The 22768-nt window shown below is 40.4% G+C and overlaps 1 protein-coding gene across 1 annotated transcript in view; it reads left to right on the plus strand.

The window, feature by feature from the left end:
- Positions 1–22768, plus strand: part of CTNNA1 (catenin alpha 1) — a 98958-nt gene that overhangs the window by 65104 nt on the left and 11086 nt on the right. Inside the window, exons 10-14 of the mRNA XM_085307769.1 lie at positions 11483–11639; positions 16817–17017; positions 17626–17777; positions 20886–20996; positions 22545–22726. Coding sequence (XP_085163895.1) covers positions 11483–11639; positions 16817–17017; positions 17626–17777; positions 20886–20996; positions 22545–22726 — 803 coding nt within the window. The remainder of the gene's footprint in view (positions 1–11482; positions 11640–16816; positions 17018–17625; positions 17778–20885; positions 20997–22544; positions 22727–22768) is intronic.

Below are 22768 nucleotides of genomic sequence, written 5' to 3' on the forward strand. Positions count from 1 at the left end.
TCTTTTAGCATCCTTTTACGACATTATCTGCAAAACCTGGGTTTAATAGAAATACTTAGAGTGCAATTCAGTGCTGAAAATGRTGTAGGCATCAAAACTTAAAGAACAACACATGGCAGAAAGTAATTAGTGATGTGGATGGCTCTTCAGGCTCTTTTTGCATAATGGCTCTAATTTCACTTGACATTCTCTCAGTAACCTGCTAGACAGTAAACCAGTGAAGCTTCACTCGTTTACTGTGTATATTCGTGTTGCAGGAAGATGCATTGTGATGCTGCTGCTGCTGCTCTTGGATATGTTATAAGATGAATTATAGGATTATTTTTTGCCTGAGTGTAGTATAAATATGTCAAAAAATCTCCTTCATGGACTAGAATTGGACAAAACTGGCTTTGCATGTGGAGTTTGAATCTGGCTAAGACATCATTTAATTAATAACTTTGTAAAGCAGTCAAGAAAATTAGGTTCATATAAGCATTAGACTATCCTCTCTTCTTGTTGCAATCCTCTTTTGTTGTTGCAGTCCTGATCTTATAAATGTCCACAACTTAAGATATTTGAATGAGCCACTGAAGGCTACAGTGCATTATTAATCCTTGTCCTAACACTTTTAAAGCACCAGGAAGTTCAGATCTAAAACATACATTGCTCCTCTTTAAAGAGTGCACTAAATGCTATTCTAATGGAGCCTACTGTAATGTATGTCACAGCTGCAGAGCTGTTTGCCCTCTCTACCACCTTCTCATTCTGCTGCCTCCAGTGTCTTATCCTAGGGGGAACTTCTGCAGTTCCCCCTCTTGGATCAGACCCTGGAGCCTGTGCATCGTGATTTTGTGCTTATCCCCAAGAATATGAATGTTTGATGTGTGTTCCCCCAAACACATGCTCGTGCCTCTGGAATTGTTTTAAGATGGTTAAGATATCTTTTGACTGTAAATGTTTCTGGTAGTCATAGAATCAGTAAGGTTGGAAGGGACCTCTGGAGATCATCTGGTCCAACCTCCCTGCTCAGCAGGGTCACCTGGAGCATGTTAGACAGGGTTGCGTCCAGGCAGGCCTTGAATATCTCCAGAGAAAGAGACTCCACAGCCTCCCTGGGCAACCTGTTCCAGTGCTCCGTCACTCTCACAGTGAAGAAATTCCCCCTCACAGTCAGGCAGAACTTCCTGTGGTTCAATTTCTGCCCATTGCCTCTTGGCCTGTCACATGGGACAACTGAAAAGAGTTTGTCCCCGTCCCCTTGACACCCTCCCTTCAGGTACTTGTAGACCTTGATAAGATCCCCCCTCAGTCTTCTCTTCCCCAGGTTAGCAGGCCCAGCTCTCACAGCCGTTCCTCATAGGGCAGATGCTCCAGCCCTCTGATCATCTTTGTAGCCCTACATTGGACTCTCTCCACTAGCTCCATGTCTCTCTTGTACTGGGGAGCCCAGAACTGGACACAGTACTCGAGACGAGGCCTCCCCAGGGCTGAGTAGAGGGGCAGGATCACCTCCCTCGACCTGCTGGCARCACTCTTCCTAATGCACCCCAGGATGCCATTGGCTTACTTGGCCAGAGGGGCACATTGCTGGCTCATGGTCAACTTGTCCTTTCACTGAATTAACATTTATTTCAAACTATTCTTTTCTTTCTTCGCTTCTTCAACAGATTCCTATTTAAATAAGCCTACATATTTATAAAGTAAAATTTATGATAGTCAAGTGAATATGAAATAACTAATAAACTACAGTCAATGAGTAACTCCCTCTCAAAGTACTGAAGCAAAGATGTTATAACCTTTTTTCAAGGATTATGGATAATGTATTTTACATGCATTTGAAGGTCTGATTTGATGTTATCTATGAGTTGACAGGGGCTATAATTGATGGATTTTAGCATTGCATAAGTTGCTTACCTGAACTGCCAAGCCTACTGTTCTGATACTCCCAACATGCAGTTTGCTTTAATTTTTAAGCTAGTCACCAAGAGATTAGTAAATGACACTATAGATGTTCAGAGCACTTGAAAGAGTGCTTTTATATTACATTACATGCTCTTCGGCTGATTCTTTAATGCTCTGAGTATTTATACATGTTGTGAATCCTGAGAGATAATTAGGGGCACTTGTTTAAATTGTTTTACAAATGGCATCTGTATTTTCTCCTAACAATAAGTAAGTTTGTCTTATGCCAGTCTAAGCAGTGCAGCACACTGTTATCCTCTTATACAGTGTTCCTGAACAGTCCCAAATGTTGAATATTCTGGAGAATCTCTAAATGCCTGTAGATATAAAGAATAGCATGGTATATCTTTTAAAGCAATTATCTGATAATTTCACAGTTTATTCCTAATGGGATGCACTGCTTATCCTTGGATCCGTTTAGGTGGCTGGGCTGAACAGACCTGTGAATTAGGCATAAAATACAAATTTACTTCAACATTATCTACATTTAAGTTTTATTGCTTAGATAGATTTTTTTTTTTTTTCCCCCCGGGGAAGATACTGGGCTCAGAATAAGTCCATAATTACAACAGTCTTTGAAACTAAAGTGAATATATCAAGGTCACACTGAAATATGATGTATGAAATTTAATTCAAGGTACTGCTGTTATTGGAAGGATTGAACTGATGTATAATGTACTCAAGTAAGTCTCCAGATAACCTTTTAAATAGCTTAGCTATGTAGAGGCCATTTTAGGAGGAGGAACTCCTGGKTAAAGACTGATTTTTGCAGAAATCAATCTACAGAGTTAATTATAAAAACTGTATCTCAAATATAGCAATTATTTAGTCCCTTGCCAGAGCTAGCCTTTTTGAACTGACTGTGGGAATAAGAAACATAGAACACTTGGAACTATTTGGTTAGGCTAAACTTGGAAAGTTTTGTCACTAGGGACAAAAAATCACTCTTTGCTAGTGTCAGCTGTGGGCTCAGACATTCTCAAGTTTGAAATTTAATTCTTTTGAAGAAAAAAAGGTGCAGAAATTTTCTTATCTGAAAGTTCTGTACAGAAGACAGCAGTTAAATTTGCTTATTATGGATACGTTACTGAAAATCAGCTCTTCCTCAAGAGAAGTCATTAGAGTAACATCGTTATGGTTTGTGAATCCCCAATTAATGCAAAATTGAGGACTAAATATAATATTGAGAACTTCCTTTTTTGGAGGGAAAAACTGTTAGGAAGGACTGCACATACTGGCTCTGAAGTAGGCCAGCTGAGGCGTGTGTACCACTGCTTGGCTTACAGGGGACAGATGATGCAGTGTTTGGGGKCCACCAGTGCATTGAAAGACCTACAAGAACATGTGAACCTTCTTCATGAAACCTTGATTTAGGAGCTTGCCTGAATCCTTTTATTTGTTTATTTATTGAGGACACGTTGCTAAAAATCTGCATATTGAAGTGTAAGAACTTTGTCCAGAATCTAGCAAGAACATCTTACCAACATTCATACAGCTTCATGTCTTGGTAGGTGGCAGGGAAAACAGGCAAGTCTGTGACCTGTCAAAGTGAAGGAATAAAAGTTCTGAATCACTACAATTAACTGTTAAAAGTGCTTAAGGTATCTTCCATAATGGAAAGAGAAGAYGAAGGGTACTTCTGTGAAATACTTAAAGTTGCTTATGCTTCCATTTGACTAAGAGTCAAGACTAAGAGGCCTTCTGAGATTGCTAAACATAGACCTTGCCAATGGTAAATTAGGGGAAAATCTTGTTTCAAAATTTCAATCTGAAAATCTGGATCAGCTCTCATGACTTTAGCTCCTGCATTCTGTTTCCAGGAAGTATTTGCTTTAGGAGTCTATGAAAGCTGTTTTTGAAGAGTATTTTGAATTACAGATGTCTGAGAAGGGAATTTAACCATTCCAATATTTCTGATCAGGCAAAGCTGTAAGTGTTTAGAAAGCAGCAGTAAAAACACCCTTGTATAGCTCTTAAAAGGAAAGAATACTGCTCCAATCTTTTGATGTGACAGTCTGCTGTCACTGCAGCTGCTTTTACCAGCTAAATGTTGACTTTCTAGTTCTTTAAAGGCTCAGTAAAGTTCATCTATAGGCTTTTAACCAACTTGTAGTCAGACTGGGAGTTTTAGAAAATAATTGTGAATGTAGAATTTCCAGGAAATTGTGTCTGTTTCTGCCAGTAAAATCTGGAGCCTGTTGCCCTTGAGGCAGAATATCTCCTGGGATCAGATTGCAGGACCAGGGTACGTTGGCACCCTTCCTGATGTGGGTGACTTGGAGTCTGTTCTGCGCTTGCGCTGAGTCAGTGTGGGCTACCTTTCCCTCTCAGCGGACATTTCCATTCTGCCTTTAGAAGCCTCTGCTGTCAGAATTACTCTTTTCTTTAGAAACCCTGGGAGGCAGCAGGCAGCATCTCCACATGTCCGTTCTATGTTAACTTGTGCTTGCCTTCTTACTGCAGATGTATCCGACGTAGGTCAGCATCCCCTGCATAGTCAAGCGAATATTGCCTGTTAAATGAATTTCAAATAGTTCTTGGATTAAATTACATTTTTTAAAAATGGCTGTCCTCATATTAACATCTTGTTTTAGTAATTCCTGTTCCACATCCTTACATTCCAATTTTCAAATACATGAAAAGCAATTTGCTGCTTAGGGATTTCTGATGAGGCAGGTGGTTACATATGCTGATCACACCTACTGATGCAGCAGATGATACAAAAGCACAAGGAATCCCATGGAGGGGCTCTAAACTCCAAGAAAACTTTGTTCAGAAGTTTCAGCAACTTAAAACCAAGCTCCAGTCCCACTTTATGAACCAAATTCGAACATGACCTGTAGGTATTCTTCTCCTTGACCCTTCCTCCCTTCTGTTACCATCACTTCACTGTTGGTGGAGATGACTTTATTTTCCTTGCATTAGAGACTTCATATCAAGCAATATGTCGCCTTTTTTCTTTTTTTTTTTTTTTGAAAGACTGTAAGATTTTTCTGAATGACTAAATAGCAGATATATCTCCAAACTGTTTAATTGAGGGTGGTTGAAGTATTTTTCTGGCACTGAGGAGGAATCTTTAAATAAAAAATGGACACTTGGGTTGCAGTTCTGTGTCATGCATGCTTACTATGAAGAAGAGCCAGTGGAGAGCAGGAGTAGTCCTCAGAAAGACAGTATTAAAACTTGTGGAGATGTTGATGCTCTGGATCTACAAAAGAGGAATCAAAGATAGGAGAAAGGGATTCAGCTCTGCAGGAAGAGGTATGTTAGCRCATGAGAACTATATATTTTCATCAGAGGTGCAAGGTGATCTGTCGATTGCAGCAGCAGAACAGCTTCTGGACAAGATACAAACAGAATCCCCCAAGTCCTAAAGCTTCATTGCTTCAGTTCGGTGAAATGCAAAACAAAACAGCACAAATGAAAAGCAAAACAAATGGTGCCAAAATTCTTCCAGCCAATGTTGAATAGTTGTATAATACCAGTCTTTGAGTACAAAAGAGAATGCTTTTCTGTATATAGGGGAAATATAACATAATTATCCCTACACAATATGTAAAACATAAATCACTTAGTAGTATACGCTAAGCTGGAAAAGGTCATGTTATTCCAGTAAAAATGTGTATYTGTGGGTCATTAGATCATTGTAACAAGAGTAAGTATCCTCTGCAGGGATACCTGAAGTAACTCTGCAAGCAGGTTGCAGGAAAAGAAAGAGCCTTTCTAATTTGGTCAAAGTACATTTTGATACTGGAACAAAGAATTGGAAATTCAGGCAATCTTTTTTCATTCTCCTTTTGGTGCATCAGCCTCAATACGCTTACTGATCACTGCCATTATATCTGGAGAACATGTGCAAAAAACCTTTTGTATGTTTTGCTTCCAGGCATTTCAGCTCATAAGTGTCTGCAGAAGTGCTTTTAGCTGTATTGAAATACGTAGTGGGTTTAGCACATGTAGACATGTGAATTTAAAGCTGGGGTTGAATGTAACTGGAAGTGACTTAAATGTTCTGCTTATGAACCTTTCCCCCCCCACTCACAGTAAAATGGGATTAGGAGCAGAGAAGGAGACATGAGTAGGGCGGATGCTGGGGATAACTTTGGTATCTTGAATATGTAAAACTAAATTGTGAGCAGCTTCCTACAAAGTGTTAGTAAACAAACTGTTTTCTTTGATACAAAAAAAACAGATGTTAAAATCCACCTCAGCAAATGGAGAGCTGGGTTCAGTTGGGTGCAGCTGGTACAGGACCTTTGGCTTCTAGGGTTATGAATTMATTTGCTGACCACTTGCAAACCTGTGATCTGCAGCCATGCTCCCTCTGCTTTTATTTTCTGCTCTAACTGGTTCTGGACTGGCAGGATGGATGGCCAGGAYTGCATGGCATCTCTTTCCTGCAAGGCAGCAATAAAATAGGGCATATGAGTAGCAAGTGTGTGGTGCCATTGCCAGTTTTGACAATTTGAGTAAGAGACTATTTCCATTAAGCCTTACAMTTAAATTACTTATCCTCAAGAAATAACATGGCCATCTGTCAGAACTGGATGGCTTTTTTTTCATGCCCCAAGTTTTCACCCCCTCCTCAGCTGGTAACGTTCTTCTCCACTGCCTTCTCCAGCAGTCAGGTTGGCACAAAGCCACGCAAGGTGCTACTCACTAAGTCAGGCGCTGTCYGCTAGGAAGCGCAAGAAGTAAGAAAGTACAACAAAGCAGCAGCATTTAGGTTATTCCAAAAGTAAAAAAATGAGATCTCTTCTTCCGATATTGCTCAGTCTCAAATACTTCTTCTTAAACCTTTCTTGGAGGCTTGCAAGTAGCAAACTTTACCCTATAGTCTGCTTGACGAATTCAAATGCTCCAAAGTAAAACTATGCTTTTCTTGTCCCAGCTGGGATTTGGTTTGTGCRTATTCCTTTTCCCTTTGCCTCTGATGTGATAGTTGATGGATGAGTGCTTGATTTTCTAGAGCGTGGGTTTGTTTTGTTTTGGGGGGTTTTTTAATTTGTTTTGGTTTTGTTTTTTTGTTTTTTACAAATGCAAAATACCATGGGTTTTGGAGGCCATTTGTAGCTACCATTCTGGTTTATAACCCAAATGCCACAAGAAAGCTCATATGTCAAGATCTTTATTTAAAAAAAGAAGAAAGGAAGAGGGAGAAAGCAAGAGTTACTTAAGAACACCTGTTTTTTTGGTTGTAAAGAAAAAGTGTATAGTAAAAAACGCCAGGTGAGCATTTGCTTTAGAGCTTTTGAAACTGAAAAAAGTCTTCCTTGTTGTGGCATAGTAGCATTCTGAAGTGAAGGATGGGGCACCTAAGGAGATGGGGCAAAATTAAGCCAGAAAGAAAGTGTCCACTGCAGCAAGAACAGTGTCCAGAGCAGAAAGTCCCTATCAAGTAATAATAATAATAATAATAATAATAATAATAAAGCAAAAAATATATATATATATTGGTTGTAGCCACTGAGATGGAGAGTTATGTGACTATGGCACTGTATGCGCTGAGCCTGCATGACCGTACAGCAGGTAAGCATTGCAAGGCCAACTAAACTGTTAAGAGATGTTTTTTCCCAAGGAAGTTTCTTCCTTGGCCATTAAACTGCTCAAAACTGTCCTTTATAAGAGCAACAAAACAAAGCAGATTTCTTCTGACCTTCGTGTCAGTCTTTCAAACTGGTACACATAAAGATGAGGTTAGAAGCCATCCTGAACTAATGCTTAAGAAATTAATGCTGGATAACTCAGTATAGTGGGTTTGATTTACCTACAAGTGTATTTAAGGTTATAAATGTGTTCTGTTGTGGAATAGCTGTGCTTTTTAAGAGAGCTTCTGGGCAGAACAGCTGCAGGARTGTGTTCTAGGTAGAAAGCACTCATCAAGGAACCTTGGAGAGTRCTGTCCTGCAAAGATATAAATATATAAATTCAGTCAGGCTGAACTTTTCTTAGTTTTGCATCATTAGTTTCAGTAGGAGAAAGAGCAGGTTCTTCCACACTGGAGCAGGATTTGAAGTACAGACTGAGCCATCGGTCGCCAATGTTTTAAAAACAGAGCATCGAGCTCTCGGGRGACGTGTGCTGCTGAGCCCTGGCTGCTGCTGTGAGCAGCTGAGAGGCCCCAGACAACTTGGTGGAACCAGAAACCAAGGAACCAATGGAGCACTGGACCATCCTGTTTGACTGTTGGAATCACTACAYGAAACAAAGCACCGATAAAAACGGTGTGTTTTCCTGTTTTGCTCCGTTTTCTTCAGGGTAATCTGCAAACGTCAGTGTTTGATTCTTCCCTTTGTACAACTTCAGTGAGTCATTGTGATCGCAGCTCTCGGGCAGAATTTTGAAAAGCTACGAAATACAAAATATTTCTCCGAAGTTGCCAAATGTTTTTGCATGAAAGGTTGCTGCTTTTCAAGTATTCTTGCCACRATCTTCCTGGTTTTGGGGCTTTGTATATCCTATCTGTAAGAGGTATTCGTCCTTTAAATGAATTCTTGTAATTCAGGTGTCTGGTGCTTCACGCTCTTTGGAGAGGCTGTGGTGTATTTTTAATCAGTCCTTTAACACCTCCCTTCCCCTCCTCCCTCCAAAGTTTTCATTTTTTTAAATAATAAAGGAATCGTAGTCCCTACCACCCACCACGTACACAACTACCTAAGATCCAGTGTGCCCATCCTGTTGTCATCTCTATCTAAGCACTATCAGAAAACCAGTCAGTCGCTCTGTACTGGAGAGCAGGCATCATGAAAGAGCGTGTTTACTTGAATAGGTAATTTGCAGGATTTTTATTGATAATCCTTGAACCATTTCCTCCCCCAACTCCAAAATGTGAGAGACGTGTCTAGGTTAATCTCCCCATTTAAATCCAAAGCCGTATGTGTTTGGCAGAGTGACAGGTTTGATCACCCCTGCTAGAACTGTATGTTGTAACCACTTTGCACATAGAGACAGAATATGTGCTATAAAAAAAACGCCTGTAGAGCTGCATCTGGTGTCTTGAGCTCCCTCTCAGGCGTGCGGAGCCGTATGGGGTTCCCRTACTGCAGTCCTGTCTCTGGCTCTGAACTGATCCTCGAGAGCCTGCGCTTTCCCCACCACTGCAGTGTTGTCACCTCTGTCACTGCMGGTTGCTTTCCAAATGCAAACCGTACCTGTTTGCAAGGGAGACCTTACCTGCTAGCTTTGCCCTGCCGTTTTTTTTAAGGTAAGTTTGACTTGGCCAGCCCCCTTCTGGCTGGCATGATGTGCAAAACAACTTCCATTTGCTTCTGCCTGTGTGGCTTGTGCTTCCTGCGTTTGGGTTTGGCAATAACGTCCCACTTTGATGCTTTCAGGACTTGCAAAGCCCCCTTTCACTGTCAGCTCCAGCCACTTCCATTACATGTGAAGGGCTGCTTAATGTGGGCATCTGGGGTTGGGTACATTACAAAGAGTAATTGTTCAGACAGTTGCTGTCGTCCAGACATATATCATGCCCCTACGCAGGCCGTGCATTTCTTTGGTGTTAATGCTGGCCTGTCACAGTGCTTAAAGTATATTTTCGTGTCTCATACCAGAAGAGAGGAGAATAAAGCCTCGGTTGCACCATTTTCTGTATCTCAATAGTTACCATGGTTAGTAAGAAAAAAACTAAAAGCAGGTTTCTGGAGGGCTGTCTGTTTTACGCTTTCTATTTCCAGGACACTCATTATTTGGATTTATCTTTATAAAGCTTTGAGCATCCAGATTTTGACTGATAGATGTCCCAAGCCTGACTTAAATAATGCGTTATCCAGCAGATGATGTTGCCTAGACTTAACGAACAGGGATCTTAATCAGAGGACAGGTTTCCCTTTCTGAAATGGTCATTTTTAGTTGATCTTAAATTTTTGAACTTTATTTTCTTGCGCATTGCAAGGCTTTGTTCAGAGCCTTCAGGATCTGAGAACCGTGGTTGTAACGCRTGGCAGTTCCTGGCAGAACGCACCATAGCTGGGAGCAATTATCTGCCTCCGAGGAGGTGCCGATTACTGCAGCTACTCTACCCAGAAAGGGTAAATTTAGCATGTACTTTGAGGAAGGGGAAGCAGAAGTGAACCTGCRCGTTATTCTTGAAAGACTTGGACAGCACCGATTATTGCCGCGTTTCAAAGGTACGTTTCGTGCCTGCGGCTCCGCTGAACAGATTGCCAGTCGTGCCAAATTGTTCTTCACATTTGTCTCTGTTATAAAATCCATCAAGCTCATTCTGATTTGTGACTAAAAATTTCAGCCTCCATCTCTAGAGGCAGGCCAGTAGCACACAGACATGCTAGACTTCTACCCCAATATAACTTTTCTGTAGATATTTCTCAGTCGCTGCTAATTTCTGACATCCCTTGGGGGAATCAGCCTACTTCTCCCATCTGATTCATTCAGTGCCGTCATGGTATGTTTGACATCACCATCATTTCCRTGTTTAGTGAGTTACAAATTTTTTTTTAAATGGATTGTGACATCTTTAAATGAATCAGGTGGGAAAAGTAGATTTTTTTAAAACCAGGAACATCTGCTGCTTACAAGCTTTTGTTCGGCAACTTTGTGAAATTAATACAGTCCTAAGTAGAGAGGAGAAATTACACTTTGAACTTGCGAGTTAATTAGCTCTGCTCTCAGGTGCTTGAAAACAAGACAAGGATTGTCATCTTTGTCCTGATTGTAGCTGGTTTTTGGTGCCTGGCATGCTTCCAGGTCATTTTGCTAGGGCATAGCTGAGCAAGAGCTAGAGCTGGCGCTGAAATAAGAGATTTTGTAATTGCTTTCTTCCTACACTCAATGAGACTTTCTTTAGTCTTTGCTCAATTAGTTGGCATGGCATAAACTCTGTTACGCTGCAGTATTCCTAATATTTCTTCTGCTTACAAAAACTAGGGTGTGAAGCCGACTGCAATCCAGCAGAGGGTTTGAAGGCAGCTGGAGGGGGGAGTGGTCACGAGCAGCATCAAATAAGGAGCACTGAGTACCCTTTCTTTTCCCTGTTTCCTGGCTAATCCAGGTCTTCCACAGCTACAGTTTGTAAAAATTTTAGGTTATTATGAAAATTACTGACTAGATACAAAGTAAATTTTAAGGAAAAGAAAATAAATGCAAAGTTGCCTATGTCATTTCTCCTTCAAACTGTAGAAATTTAATCCATTTTTGACCTTCTTTTTCAGGTTCTGGCAAGTAGCTTAGGAAATGCAGCCTCCAGTGTACTAGGTGACATCCTGCCTAAAATATTTAGCACAAGCTGCTCTCAGAAAGCTGCACCTTTTGCATATGAGCTGTTAAAAAAAGGTGAAGCTAGCTTGTGTGAATACTTGCAGGGTGTTCTTGCCATCTAATAACTAGTCATAATAAATGTGGAAGCAGGCATGAGCTGTATGTGAGAGTAAGAGAATAAACACGCTTGCGTTTAAACATCAGATTCCCTCAAAGTTATTAAAGCAGCTTTGTTTGCTGTCAGGTTCATTGGATAAACATATGGAAAAATAATTGTTTAGTTTGAGATATGTTTTAAAAGTAAGGAGGTGTTTTGCAGGTTATTAATGCCGCACTGGCTCTGGCTGCTAAACCACAAAGCAAACTAGCCCAAGAAAACATGGATCTCTTCAAAGAGCAGTGGGAAAAGCAAGTCCGGGTGCTGACGGATGCCGTGGATGACATTACTTCCATTGATGACTTCTTGGCTGTATCAGGTAATAAGGGGTTTGGTCCACAAAATAATAGTGTTTATAACTGAGCTTATTCTCAGAAATGTATAGTTTCAACAGTGTTCTGGAGTCTTGTGTGTCCTTTGGAAAGGATGGCGTTGGTACGCTTCACCTGGCAAGCGTGATCTTCTGCAGAGCATGGTATAAAAATAGAGCAGGAGTTGCTGGCACAAGGAGAAAAGGTATTTTTACACTGTGAAAACAGTAATAGTTTAGTGCAATGAGGACTGTGGAAACCTGTCATTACACTTATGGAATGTGCATGTATAAATGTGTATATATATATATTTACATGTCAGTAGACAGAGTGGTTTAAACATAGTCAAAGACACTTTATGTCTCTGTATTTTGAACTGCTATCTGAACTATAGATGAACTGCTGTTTAGCTATTGTGGACTAACCTCACTAGTAATATTGAGGGAACTAGCAAAAAGATGATCTACTCATTTCACTTCAGACTCTCCTTATATAAAATATAAGTTCATATGGGTTTATTAAAATAAAGCTGTTCATATAGAAAATGTTTGAATATTTTTAATCAAGTCCATTTTAACAAAGTTTTAAAAGTTGTAAAAGGGAACAGAGAATTATCATAATAGATTTGTAATATCACTTGGCAGAGTGCTTGCCAAGATGATCTGTTCTGTCAGAATCACTGTTAAAGACCTGCTAGTAGTTGCTGTGACCTAGAAATGAGAGGGGATTTTTATTCTCACCTCTGCTAATTCTGCTAGTGTGTAGTTAGAGGACAAAAATGATATAATCACTTGAATTCTGTCTGCATTAGTTTTCACAAATTACCTCTACAAACTGAGGGTCTAATTTTCTTAGAACASACAGACTTGAGCATCTGAAGTAATCTGAAAGCTCCAGTAGTAAAAAGATATTTCACAGGAAGATGTGTGGGCTCAAGCAGGAATAACCGGCCTGGAAAATGTAAAAAGTAAAAATCAGGTCCTGAATTGAAAGGCTATCTTCTCTTAATTAAAAAAAAGAAAAAAGAAAAAAAAAAGGAAAAGATAAAATATGTTTCTGCTAGGAGTCAACTGTATAACCATGATAACCATGCATGTTGTGTTGTGGTTCCCTGGATTCTTAATAAAAATTTCATTGAAAAGCATAAGCTTATTGGGTAATTGAATGTCCTAGTTCTTTCTGCCTGCTCTTTGTTGTATCAGCAGTTGAAACTGCAGAGCCGCGAGGAGCCTATTTTGGGGAAGTATTTTTAGAGAGACTTGCGTGTGGAAGTTCGTGGCTCCATCTGGAGTTTGCCCACAAGCGTGCAGAACTTATTTTAAAGAGAAAAAGGTGTTACTCTGTTTGTGAAAAAGCATTCTGCATAAAACTGTTCTACTGTATTTCGGTTGCAGATACGGCTCAAACTGTGTCRAGCCACAGGAGCCGGCAGATCTCCTTCCTCCTATGGCCCGTTCAGAGAGATGGGCGCTCTGCTTTTGAGGAAGCAGGTTATGGTGGTGGCCCACTGTTGAATTGCTGTGAAAAGCTCCCAGGGCTTGGCAATAAACAGGGAACGCTTCTTCTCTGAGGCAGTGACAGGCTGACTTGGGAGAGACAGTTTCCCTCAAGTGTGTACTTGCCACCCAAAACGATGCTGTGGAAGCGCTGTAGTCTGAGTGCACCACACGCGCTCGAGTGCATTCAGCAAATGAGCTCTGTATTTGCCGAGCTACCAGAGAGATGGTTGAAAAATATTAAAGCAATAAAGATTTGTTGATTTGTTTGAACTTTGATAAGTGTTTTCCATGTAAATGTCACCCCTCTAATTCTCTGCTAAAATTCTAAACTTCTTTTTGGATCAAACAGTGACGGGTATGCTTCATACCCAAGTACTGCTTAGGGTTATTAAGATGGTTCATGCATAGCAGGGTTTGTACCAGCTCCCAAGTGTGATGTAAGCACAAATGAAAGGGTTCTTGTATGTATATGCGGCATTCCTACAGCATGCTGCACTGTCCAGCAAAAAAGTGCTTGCTGCTTTGATCAATTTAAGAGTAAAGATATTTAAATCCTAAGGATTGAGTACCGCAGAGAAGCTTACAGGCTACAACATTTTATTAAGAGCATAACACAAGAAAGACCCTGCTGAGGACRACAGTTTGGCAGTAGCTAATCGTAAGTGCATGTGGAATTAATAACAGAGGAGACCTGCAGACCACTGCAGATCCTTCCTATATGCTACCAACCGTGAGCAATGTGCAGCTTGGGGAGTTTCAGCGTCAGAGATGGTATCTTTCCTGAATAGTCCTTGACAGACTTTTCTCACTTAAGCCTGTCTAGTTGCTCTTTCAGTCATTATAAATGTCTGATATTTGCAGCATCCTGTGCAAAATCCACCACTTAACTGTGCTCTGGATGAGGAACCTTGTTTTTGAAACGTTACTCGTTTGCTTCGTTTGATGGCCCTAGTTGTATTAAGAGGTAGTGAATGCTTTTTTTAACCTGTTCACGTTCTTTGTGCTGTTTGTGGATGTACAAGCTTCATTTGTGTAATCATTCCTGATTTGAGAACTCCAGTACTTTCTGTAATTCTTGCCACTCTCAGCAGTCCCTTCCTTAATACTCTGCATTTGTTTGTGCTTAACTCCGTTCTTCAGGACAGTGGCTGCTAGCACCATGTAAATGTCAAATTTAATGTTCTCAAACTCTCTGTGTATCTTTTCAGACTCTTTAAAAATGACTTTATTTGCTGCCTTCTCTTTCCCTGGCGCTGAAAGAGGTTTAAGTTAGARGTTACTCATCACAGCTGAGCTATTTCCTCTGTAAGAGTGTCTGAGTGAATACTGCTTGGTCCCAATGATCGTCTTTGTTCATTACCAAATGAATAATGTGTTTATAAGTGCATATAAGCCCACAAGTATTTGTTCTCTACCCACATCTGTAACAATTCAGTTTGACCCAGTTCATTTGCTCTTCAATTTATTTTTTTTTTAAAGATATTTTCCTTTCCTCTTATCCTCTCTTACTTTGTTGTTACTTCACTATACTTATTCTGGTAGACTCTGAACAACCAGTATACCATCTCCAATAGCCTCCAAACTATCTTCAAACATCTGGTCCTGCTGGCTACCCTTGTTGGTCTTTAACAAGCTGCTTCCATTTTTTTTTGCACCCTTGGCTAAAGATACCTTGGCAAGTGAGCGTATGTGCATCAGCTCCACCAAATGGTGATGGCCCTGACTGCAAGATCACTTTCCCATTGACTGGCTTGTATTCTGTTGCTGTGGGATGTTTCTCTTTCTCAGCAGCCTGAGGGCTGTGAGCTTTGATGACGGACGGCTCTGATGTCCCTGAAGGTATCAGCACTGAACCTCTGTGTCAGCTCTTCTCCRGCTTTGCCACCCTGGCCTCAACAGATGGCACTTTGGGCTGGGCACTTGTGGCCCATATGCCTGTGGGACGGGTAGTAGTGTGGGTGTATGTAAGCACTCAGAACAGTGTCAGATCTTATTTGTTATCATCCAACTGGAGGATATAAACAGAGTAGATCTACCTGACAGTCCCACGCTTCCCTGGGGCACCTTGCAGGCTTCCCGTGGAGGGTAAGCCTWCCACAGAGGTGTCTTTCTGGCCACTTGGTGTCTGTAAAAGGTGCTAAATGATCAGCAYGCGTTGAAATATTCATCCTCATTTTGTCCGTGCCTCTTATTAAAGTTCAAATAATCCGAAGAGGTTTTTAAATGGCCTGTGACTTAATTTATTCAGTAAGGAGTTCAAGCAATAAACAGGCTGTGTTTTGGCCTGACAGTGATGTTTTTCTTTTTACTGTTCTAATTTGCAGGGATGTCTGTCTCTTACTTGAAATACTGAAACTGCAAGTGCTCTTCGCTGAGGCTCCTGTACCTTGGCTGCCTGCTCACTGAATTGTCAAATTACTAATGAACCTGCACTTTTCTCTCTTAGGGCCACATTCTGCCCTCAGCTGAACTTGCTCAGTCTGAATTGCTTCAGAGGTATTTCACCRGTGGAATTTTTGTCCAGGTTGCTTACAGAGGTCTTGCAATATTGCATCTGGATCTGTTAATTGTATGTAATTGGAGCATAACTCTTCCACCAATAATCCTTTCAACCAGTTTATAAAAATCTTCTATCAGTCAACTCTTATGTGCTACTCACCTCTACAGAACTTGTGCAAAATGGCTGTTTTATTACTTGTTTAGGGAATAAAAAACATTTTGGTAGCACGGGTTGACAGTGTAGCATGATAAAGTCAGTGGTAAGTAAYGCTGGAAACTATATTAAGTGGCAGAGCAGAAATGTTTCCAATCGTTTTCTTACATAGCAGCGCAAATGTTGGTGTTGGATGGCAGTATCATATCACTGGTACTGACATACAAAAGAGGTATGTGGCGGCCTTTGGAAGACCTTATGTGCAAGTTTTCCCAGATGAGCATGGAAACCTATCTGGGCAGCTTCAGAAACCTCCAAAGGGGTTTTTACTTATTTGGAGCCTCCTGGACTTGATCGGTTAGAGAAAGTGTCTCTGTATAAAAAGAAAATGTATATCCTAAAAGTAAATTACAAACATGTTTTGGCTTCGTTTTCTTTAGAGATACTGAGTACTCTCTTTGCTGGATCTCCTTCTGCATAGATCACTGCATGTATTGTGTGCCTTAAACTTTCAGGGACGATTAACAGCTTAATGTTTTCTGATAGCAGGTGTATAGTTGCACAAAAGCGCTATGCAGGAAGCTAGAAAGGTGCYAGAAGTGCCCTACTCTGTTGTTTAGTGGGTTAGGTGTGTCGCTGAGGCTGGTGGCTCATTGCCCCGCACGCGTATAATGACAGAGGAAATGGCTTGCAAGTATTTGGAACAAGGGCTTTGGGAGTCCAGGGGAGGAATATGGAAAGGGACAAGTTTGGAAAGAATTCAGCTGGACTCGATTTTTCTGATGGTAAAATCAAGTACAAAAAGGGGCAAGAAGTTTGGATGCCACAAGGTGCATGGACTGACAGGTTTGTTGACATCCAGTCTGGACAGGCAGCTGTTCCCCAGTTATAATGAGCTGTCTTCAAAATTAATGCTTGCCAATGTGTTGCTGGAGGTTTTTTAGAGCAGATCACAGACTGAGAAATTGCCATGCTGATGTACGCAGTAGAAAAGAAGATATTGCTGTCTAAATCCTCCTTCTTCTACCACCAGAGAACCATATTTTAGAAGATGTAAACAAATGTGTCATCGCTCTCCAAGAAAAAGATGTTGATGGTTTAGACCGCACAGCTGGTGCAATTCGAGGACGTGCAGCCAGAGTCATTCATGTTGTCACTTCTGAAATGGATAACTATGAACCCGGAGTCTACACAGAAAAGGTGCTGGAAGCAACCAAGTTACTGTCCAATACAGGTAAGAGCTGTTAACACTCATATGGGGAAGGAATGATTCGGCTTGCTTCAAAGAGGGTTGGTCCAAAGATAGTAGTTTTGGTTTGTGTTTTAACTACAACTTTGAAGAATCAAGGGTGACACTGAAGAAATTAACAGCTGTAAATGGTTCTGTGATGCTCCTGAGTCACTGAAGTGCAAAAGTACAAACTATCCAGTGACTTTTTAAATCTGAGTTTGCTGGTAATAATGCTGGGTTTGAGGGGGTTTTCAAGTGATACACATCTTCAGGGAATATGATATAAATGCTTCATATTTTATTCCATGGAGTCTGCTTCCCCAGTGTTTTCTCCTTGCCCACTAGATGAGTAAGATAAAGTTAACTTTTTACTGTGGAAAGGGAGCAAAAAATAAAAATAGCGTAGCAGCAGAAATCAAAATGGAGGTATGGAAGTAAGACTTGAGCTGCAATATTGGTGTCTTTTATAACAAGTGTTTCRAATTTACATGAATCTTGCATAATTTCCAGTAATAGTTAATAATGAGGAATACGTATATCTTTTATGGCAGTACGGAGCAAAAAATGTTACTAGAGTGGAGACTGACTATTGTTTTGCATTCTTAATTCAGTTATGCCACGTTTTACTGAGCAAGTAGAAGCTGCTGTGGAAGCACTAAGTTCAGACCCTGCTCAGCCAATGGATGAAAATGAATTTATTGATGCTTCACGACTGGTATATGATGGAATTCGAGATATCAGGAAAGCTGTATTGATGATCCGAGTGAGTTTCACTTAAAGCTCTCTCTGTTTTTCCCCTCACTTTACCTCCCCTTTATTGAACTAAAGTGCATCAGTTCTACTCGGAGCAGACAGTATAAGAATTTCAGTTAGCTCTTATTAACGTTTTGAATCTTAAAAACTGCTAATCACTCAGTGGAGTACTTCAGAAGTATGTCTTGACTCAGCTTAATTTAATAAATCTGAGCATAGRTGATAGCCAGAAATGTGATGCTCAATACCCTTAATGCATTTTTTATAATACCATGTTAATGCCTTGCTTATTAACATGCTAAAATTAGTGACCCTTGATTTAACAACAGTAAATGGGTTCTTACTGTAGGTGCTTTTCAATGGTTTGAGAGCTTAGAAATAAAAATTGGTTTTTTTTTCATAAGTAAACTTGAAAAATTAATAGTTGGTGACAAACGAGTTTGGAGGAGTCAGCCTGTAGGCTCCTGAACAAGGAGTTCTCTCCTTGTTGCTAGAGCGTGGGATGAGTTGGGTAATCTGGCAAAATAGGGCCTAATTCACAGAAATTGTGCGTCTTCCAAGCTTGCGCCTCTCAGGTGCAGTTGGCGTAACTTGGAAGTCCGACCTCCTAGCAGACTGGGTGGCAGTAACCAGGTAGCAAGTATTAAGTGAAGATGCAGAAGGGCTCCTGCAATTATTTGAGGGGACACAGAAAAGGAAGTTCTGGTTGAGGCTGACCTATGGGCATATTTCATGGATCTTTAGCGTGATAAAAATGGTGAGGAGCCAGGCAGAGCAAAACCARTGCAGGTGGTTTATTCTCCCCAGCCCCGTACATCTCTGACTCAACCATAGATGCTTTTCAAATAAACAATCTTTCAGTATATTAACCTTTGCACATGCATTTTGGTGATAAGTAAACTGACAATGTATAACCACAGGATGTATGCGATTATAGTAACCACTGCAATGTTACCTTCCACATTTGCTGCTTAAAGCAATGAATCAGATAAAGAAAAGTGGAAAAAYGCATATATGCTCCCCGGAGAATTTGATACTTACACTCAAGATTGACAGATAACCAATGTTAGATAAAGATATTAGTAGTCTCCTGCTAGGCAGATAACCTAATTTTATTTACCCCCTGCTAAAATTCTTGTTATGCAGAACTTGGAAGTCTGTCTACCTGTTCCACGTTGTCAGTAATCAGCAGCGCTGGCAATGCCAGGAAGCCTGACGTTCCCCCCCCGTGCCATGTGCGTGGTGTCAGGATGCCCTGGCTTTAGTGCAGCTGCCAAGAGCTAACGGGGTTTGGGGGGGGGGGTTTAGTATTTGTTGTCCATTGTCCAAAGGGTTTTAAATTGTGAAACCTATTTTTGAATAAACTGAGATGTCAGACCATCATTTCTACATGGCACCGTCTCCGACGGGAACGTAGTAGGAACTGCGCTCTCCGAGGAACGCTGCTAAGCACCGCTGCTGGAAAGCAGCTATTGCAGTYGAAACTCTGTGTGATGGCACTTGCTCTTTGCAGAGGTTAGAAGGAAAAGTCACTCAAACGCTTAATTTTTGTGTTTACCTAGTATATTTTCAAAACTAAAAGCTTAATATAGCTGCAAATTATTGAAATAAAGCTGTTTTCTCCCTCATCCCCAGGCAATCTCTCATCAAACCCCACTGGAGCTTTTGCTCTTGATTACAGGCTGAAAGGCAAAATTACATTTTGCATACCTCAGGCTGTTTGTGAGTTGGGGTGGGTGGGAAGAGAAGGAGGMTTGAATATCATGAACAGGTCCTAAAAGTGCAGCAGAACTGATTTTTTTAAAACATCCCAGTATTTCTGTGTGGAAGAGCAGTTGGTAGTGGTTAACAGCATTTTGCGGTGGTTATCAAATGATGCCAGAGAAACGATGACAAATTGTGAAATAAGATTTGAAGGAAAAAAAATCCTTCACTTTATTGCTTCAGAGGCTCCTCAAGAGTGTCAAACTTTGTGTATTACTTGCGTACTACTTACCCGTGTCAGGTATGTAGGTGTCTGAGTACTTTTTTTTCATAATATGGATCTATTTTACAAGTGAGCCTGCTCTGGGTGCCACAGTGTGCTCATATCGTGCYGTTACCGGAGCACGAGAGCGGGTGTCCTTGCGCTGATTTTGTGGACGGGCTACTCCTCRCAGAGGCACGGGGAGGAGGCCGTCACTGAGATACCCCAGGCTCAACTGCTAGCATCCTTAGCCATCTTTGTTTTTTGGCAACTATTTTGTGTAACCATCTTTAATGTCATTTGTGTTGCAAGACATCTATATTGCAGAACACATTTGTAAAATTTAAATTGTAGGGAAGAAATCTAGAACAGGGAGTTTACTTGTATCTTATCTATTAATCACAATTTACTGCATTTATCAGTCAAGTTCTTTGCTGATCCAGCTCTGCAAAGTTGTCATGAAGTGCCACTCCAGGCAAGGATGTAGTATTTTAACAAACAGATGTTGTTTAAACCTGATAAGCGTTACAAAAATTTTGTCAGCTACAGACCGGCAGTAGCAAAAATAAAATCTAGGCAAGCAGGAACTAGGTCAGATGTGTTCAGCCTACAGCATAAAGCTGGCTCTTCCTAGCTAAAATTTTAAGCTTTTCCTGGGGGAGAAGAATAAATTTTGATACATTGTATCTGTTGTTAATTCAGTGGATGCTTTGATTATAATTGTCCTAAAGAGTACATCTGTGGTTGTGAACCAGACCTAAAGTTGCATATAATTTTAACTTCAAGGTGTCAAATGAAGCTATTACATTTAACCAATTTGCCAAAGAAGCATTTTTTTTGTATTAAAAAGGAAACTTTTTTCTGCCTTTCAAATCCTGAGTACATTGGTGTACTCTGACAAATCTCAAATGTTCAGTTAGTGGYGTGTAATTTTGGGGGATCTCTATCATGTTTTATGTGAGAAGTCAGGCCTGCATAATGTAATGTTTTTATGAGCTGAATACAGTGCTGATTTACCTTTCTGTTGGAAGGATTGAATAATCTTTTCATTCACTTATTTTCGCTCTCTCTACTCACAAACCATCAGTCTTGTTGATTCCTAGAGCCATGAAATCCATTCTTGGACTCTTACGGAATTACTCTTATACCTAGACTCCCGAGGAGCTGGATGATTCTGACTTTGAGACCGAGGATTTTGATGTCCGAAGCAGAACCAGTATTCAGACTGAAGATGATCAGCTCATTGCTGGACAAAGTGCAAGGGTAAGGAAAAAAATTATGTATTATAAAACTGAGCCTCCCCTTCCCACCAAGGAACAATTCAATTTGCTTTGAAAATCCAATTTAAGTTTTACTTCTTTTGCAAATGTTAGGTCAGAAAACTAATATTCTGTGTTTCTTGTTTCCTTCCGAGAAGGAAGTTCAGTGAAATGTAGCATCTGCTGGTCATCAGCAACGTACRTGTTTTGGACGTGCTGAAAGATCGAAAACCTGTTAATACTGATGAACTGCTTCATGCTTCCCTATCGCGCATGCTGTAGACTCTGGCATTTGTTAGGCAGATAGGTTTCTGCAGGGTGATACGGGGAAAATAACTCCACTCTGCTAACAGTATTTTCAACAGGCAAAGAGTGAATTTGTGGGTAAGAAATAGATGCTGCTACAGTTCAGGCATTTTTTGACAAAATGTCTTTTCATGCGCATGTTTGTGCCTTTTAGGTCACTGAACATTTAATCAAGAGAATGTTGAAACTAGCTTCAAAATAAAATAATTTAAACTAACTGCATTTTCTATGACTGTTAAAGATGAAAGCATTGATATGCAATGTTTAATCATTAATAGGTGAACACTTACAACAGGTAAAGCCTGTTTTTACTTTAATGTACCAGTTTTATTTATCTGACATGTTCCATTCGAGATCAATAGCAATTTATACTCTTGGAAGGATGCCCTGAAAGATTTTTTTGTGAAAGCTCTTCTAACCTGAAAGCAGGCAAGAAGTAGTTAGTCCTTATTTATCAAACTTCTGGCATATTGGCTTTGGAATTAAGACTAGCTGAGAGTATTTTTTATGTTCTCCGGCAAGCGAGCTCTATTCCTGTATTCCCTCCCCCACCCCTTTTATTTAAATGCAGACGTTTCTAATTCACCYCTTAGCAGGGCTGCTACCAGATGCTTTTGCTTCCTGAAATCTCCTTTCCACCTGCTCCTGGAGGCTTGACTGCTCCTTGTATTGGTGAAAGGAAGGGCCCTGAGTCTCCCATATAGCTTGTAAAGCTAGTCTAATAGATTTTATTCAGGTGTAAGAGCACAATCCTTTCTTCTTATTGCCTTACTCTTTCTTTCCTCAGTGGCATGTTTCAAAATAGTGCATTTAGCTTTTTGCATGCAAGACTCTGYGAATATTTGTTCTGTTAGTTGGAACAGTGAGAGATACCCACATGGAGTTTCCTTTTAGAAATCTCAAATTTTGCAGAAACGGCAAGTCACTCTTCTTCATGCAGTCTTTGCTTGAGGGAGGCTCAATGTGGCAAACTTGTTTGGAGGCTTAACAGTTTTAATATGCAACTACATATGTTTCAGGTATCAACCTGTCTTTCTGGGCACTCTTTATCTTCTAATGTTAATAGATAATTCAGACAGTATAAGCTTTGGATTGAGAGGGAAGAAAATGGTTCTGTAAAGCCTCTAGATATAAAGATTGCTATTAAAGTTTTATCACCATCTACATGACTTAAATTGGTTATTAGTGAAAATGATCCAAAAAGCCATATACAGGTGACTGAATGTGAGAAAACGGTGTCTTTCAGGCTATCATGGCTCAGCTCCCTCAAGAGCAAAAAGCTAAGATTGCTGAGCAAGTAGCAAGCTTCCAGGAAGAAAAGAGTAAATTGGATGCTGAAGTGTCAAAATGGGACGACAGTGGTAACGATATAATCGTTCTGGCAAAACAGATGTGTATGATTATGATGGAAATGACAGACTTCACCCGGTGAGTCTTTTTAATTTGCACACACATTACCCCCTCTCAAAA

This window comes from Rhea americana, unplaced genomic scaffold (genome assembly GCF_003343005.1).
Source record: "Rhea americana isolate MKP2758 unplaced genomic scaffold, rheAme1 scaffold_264, whole genome shotgun sequence".
Classification (NCBI taxonomy): Eukaryota; Metazoa; Chordata; class Aves; order Rheiformes; family Rheidae; genus Rhea; species Rhea americana.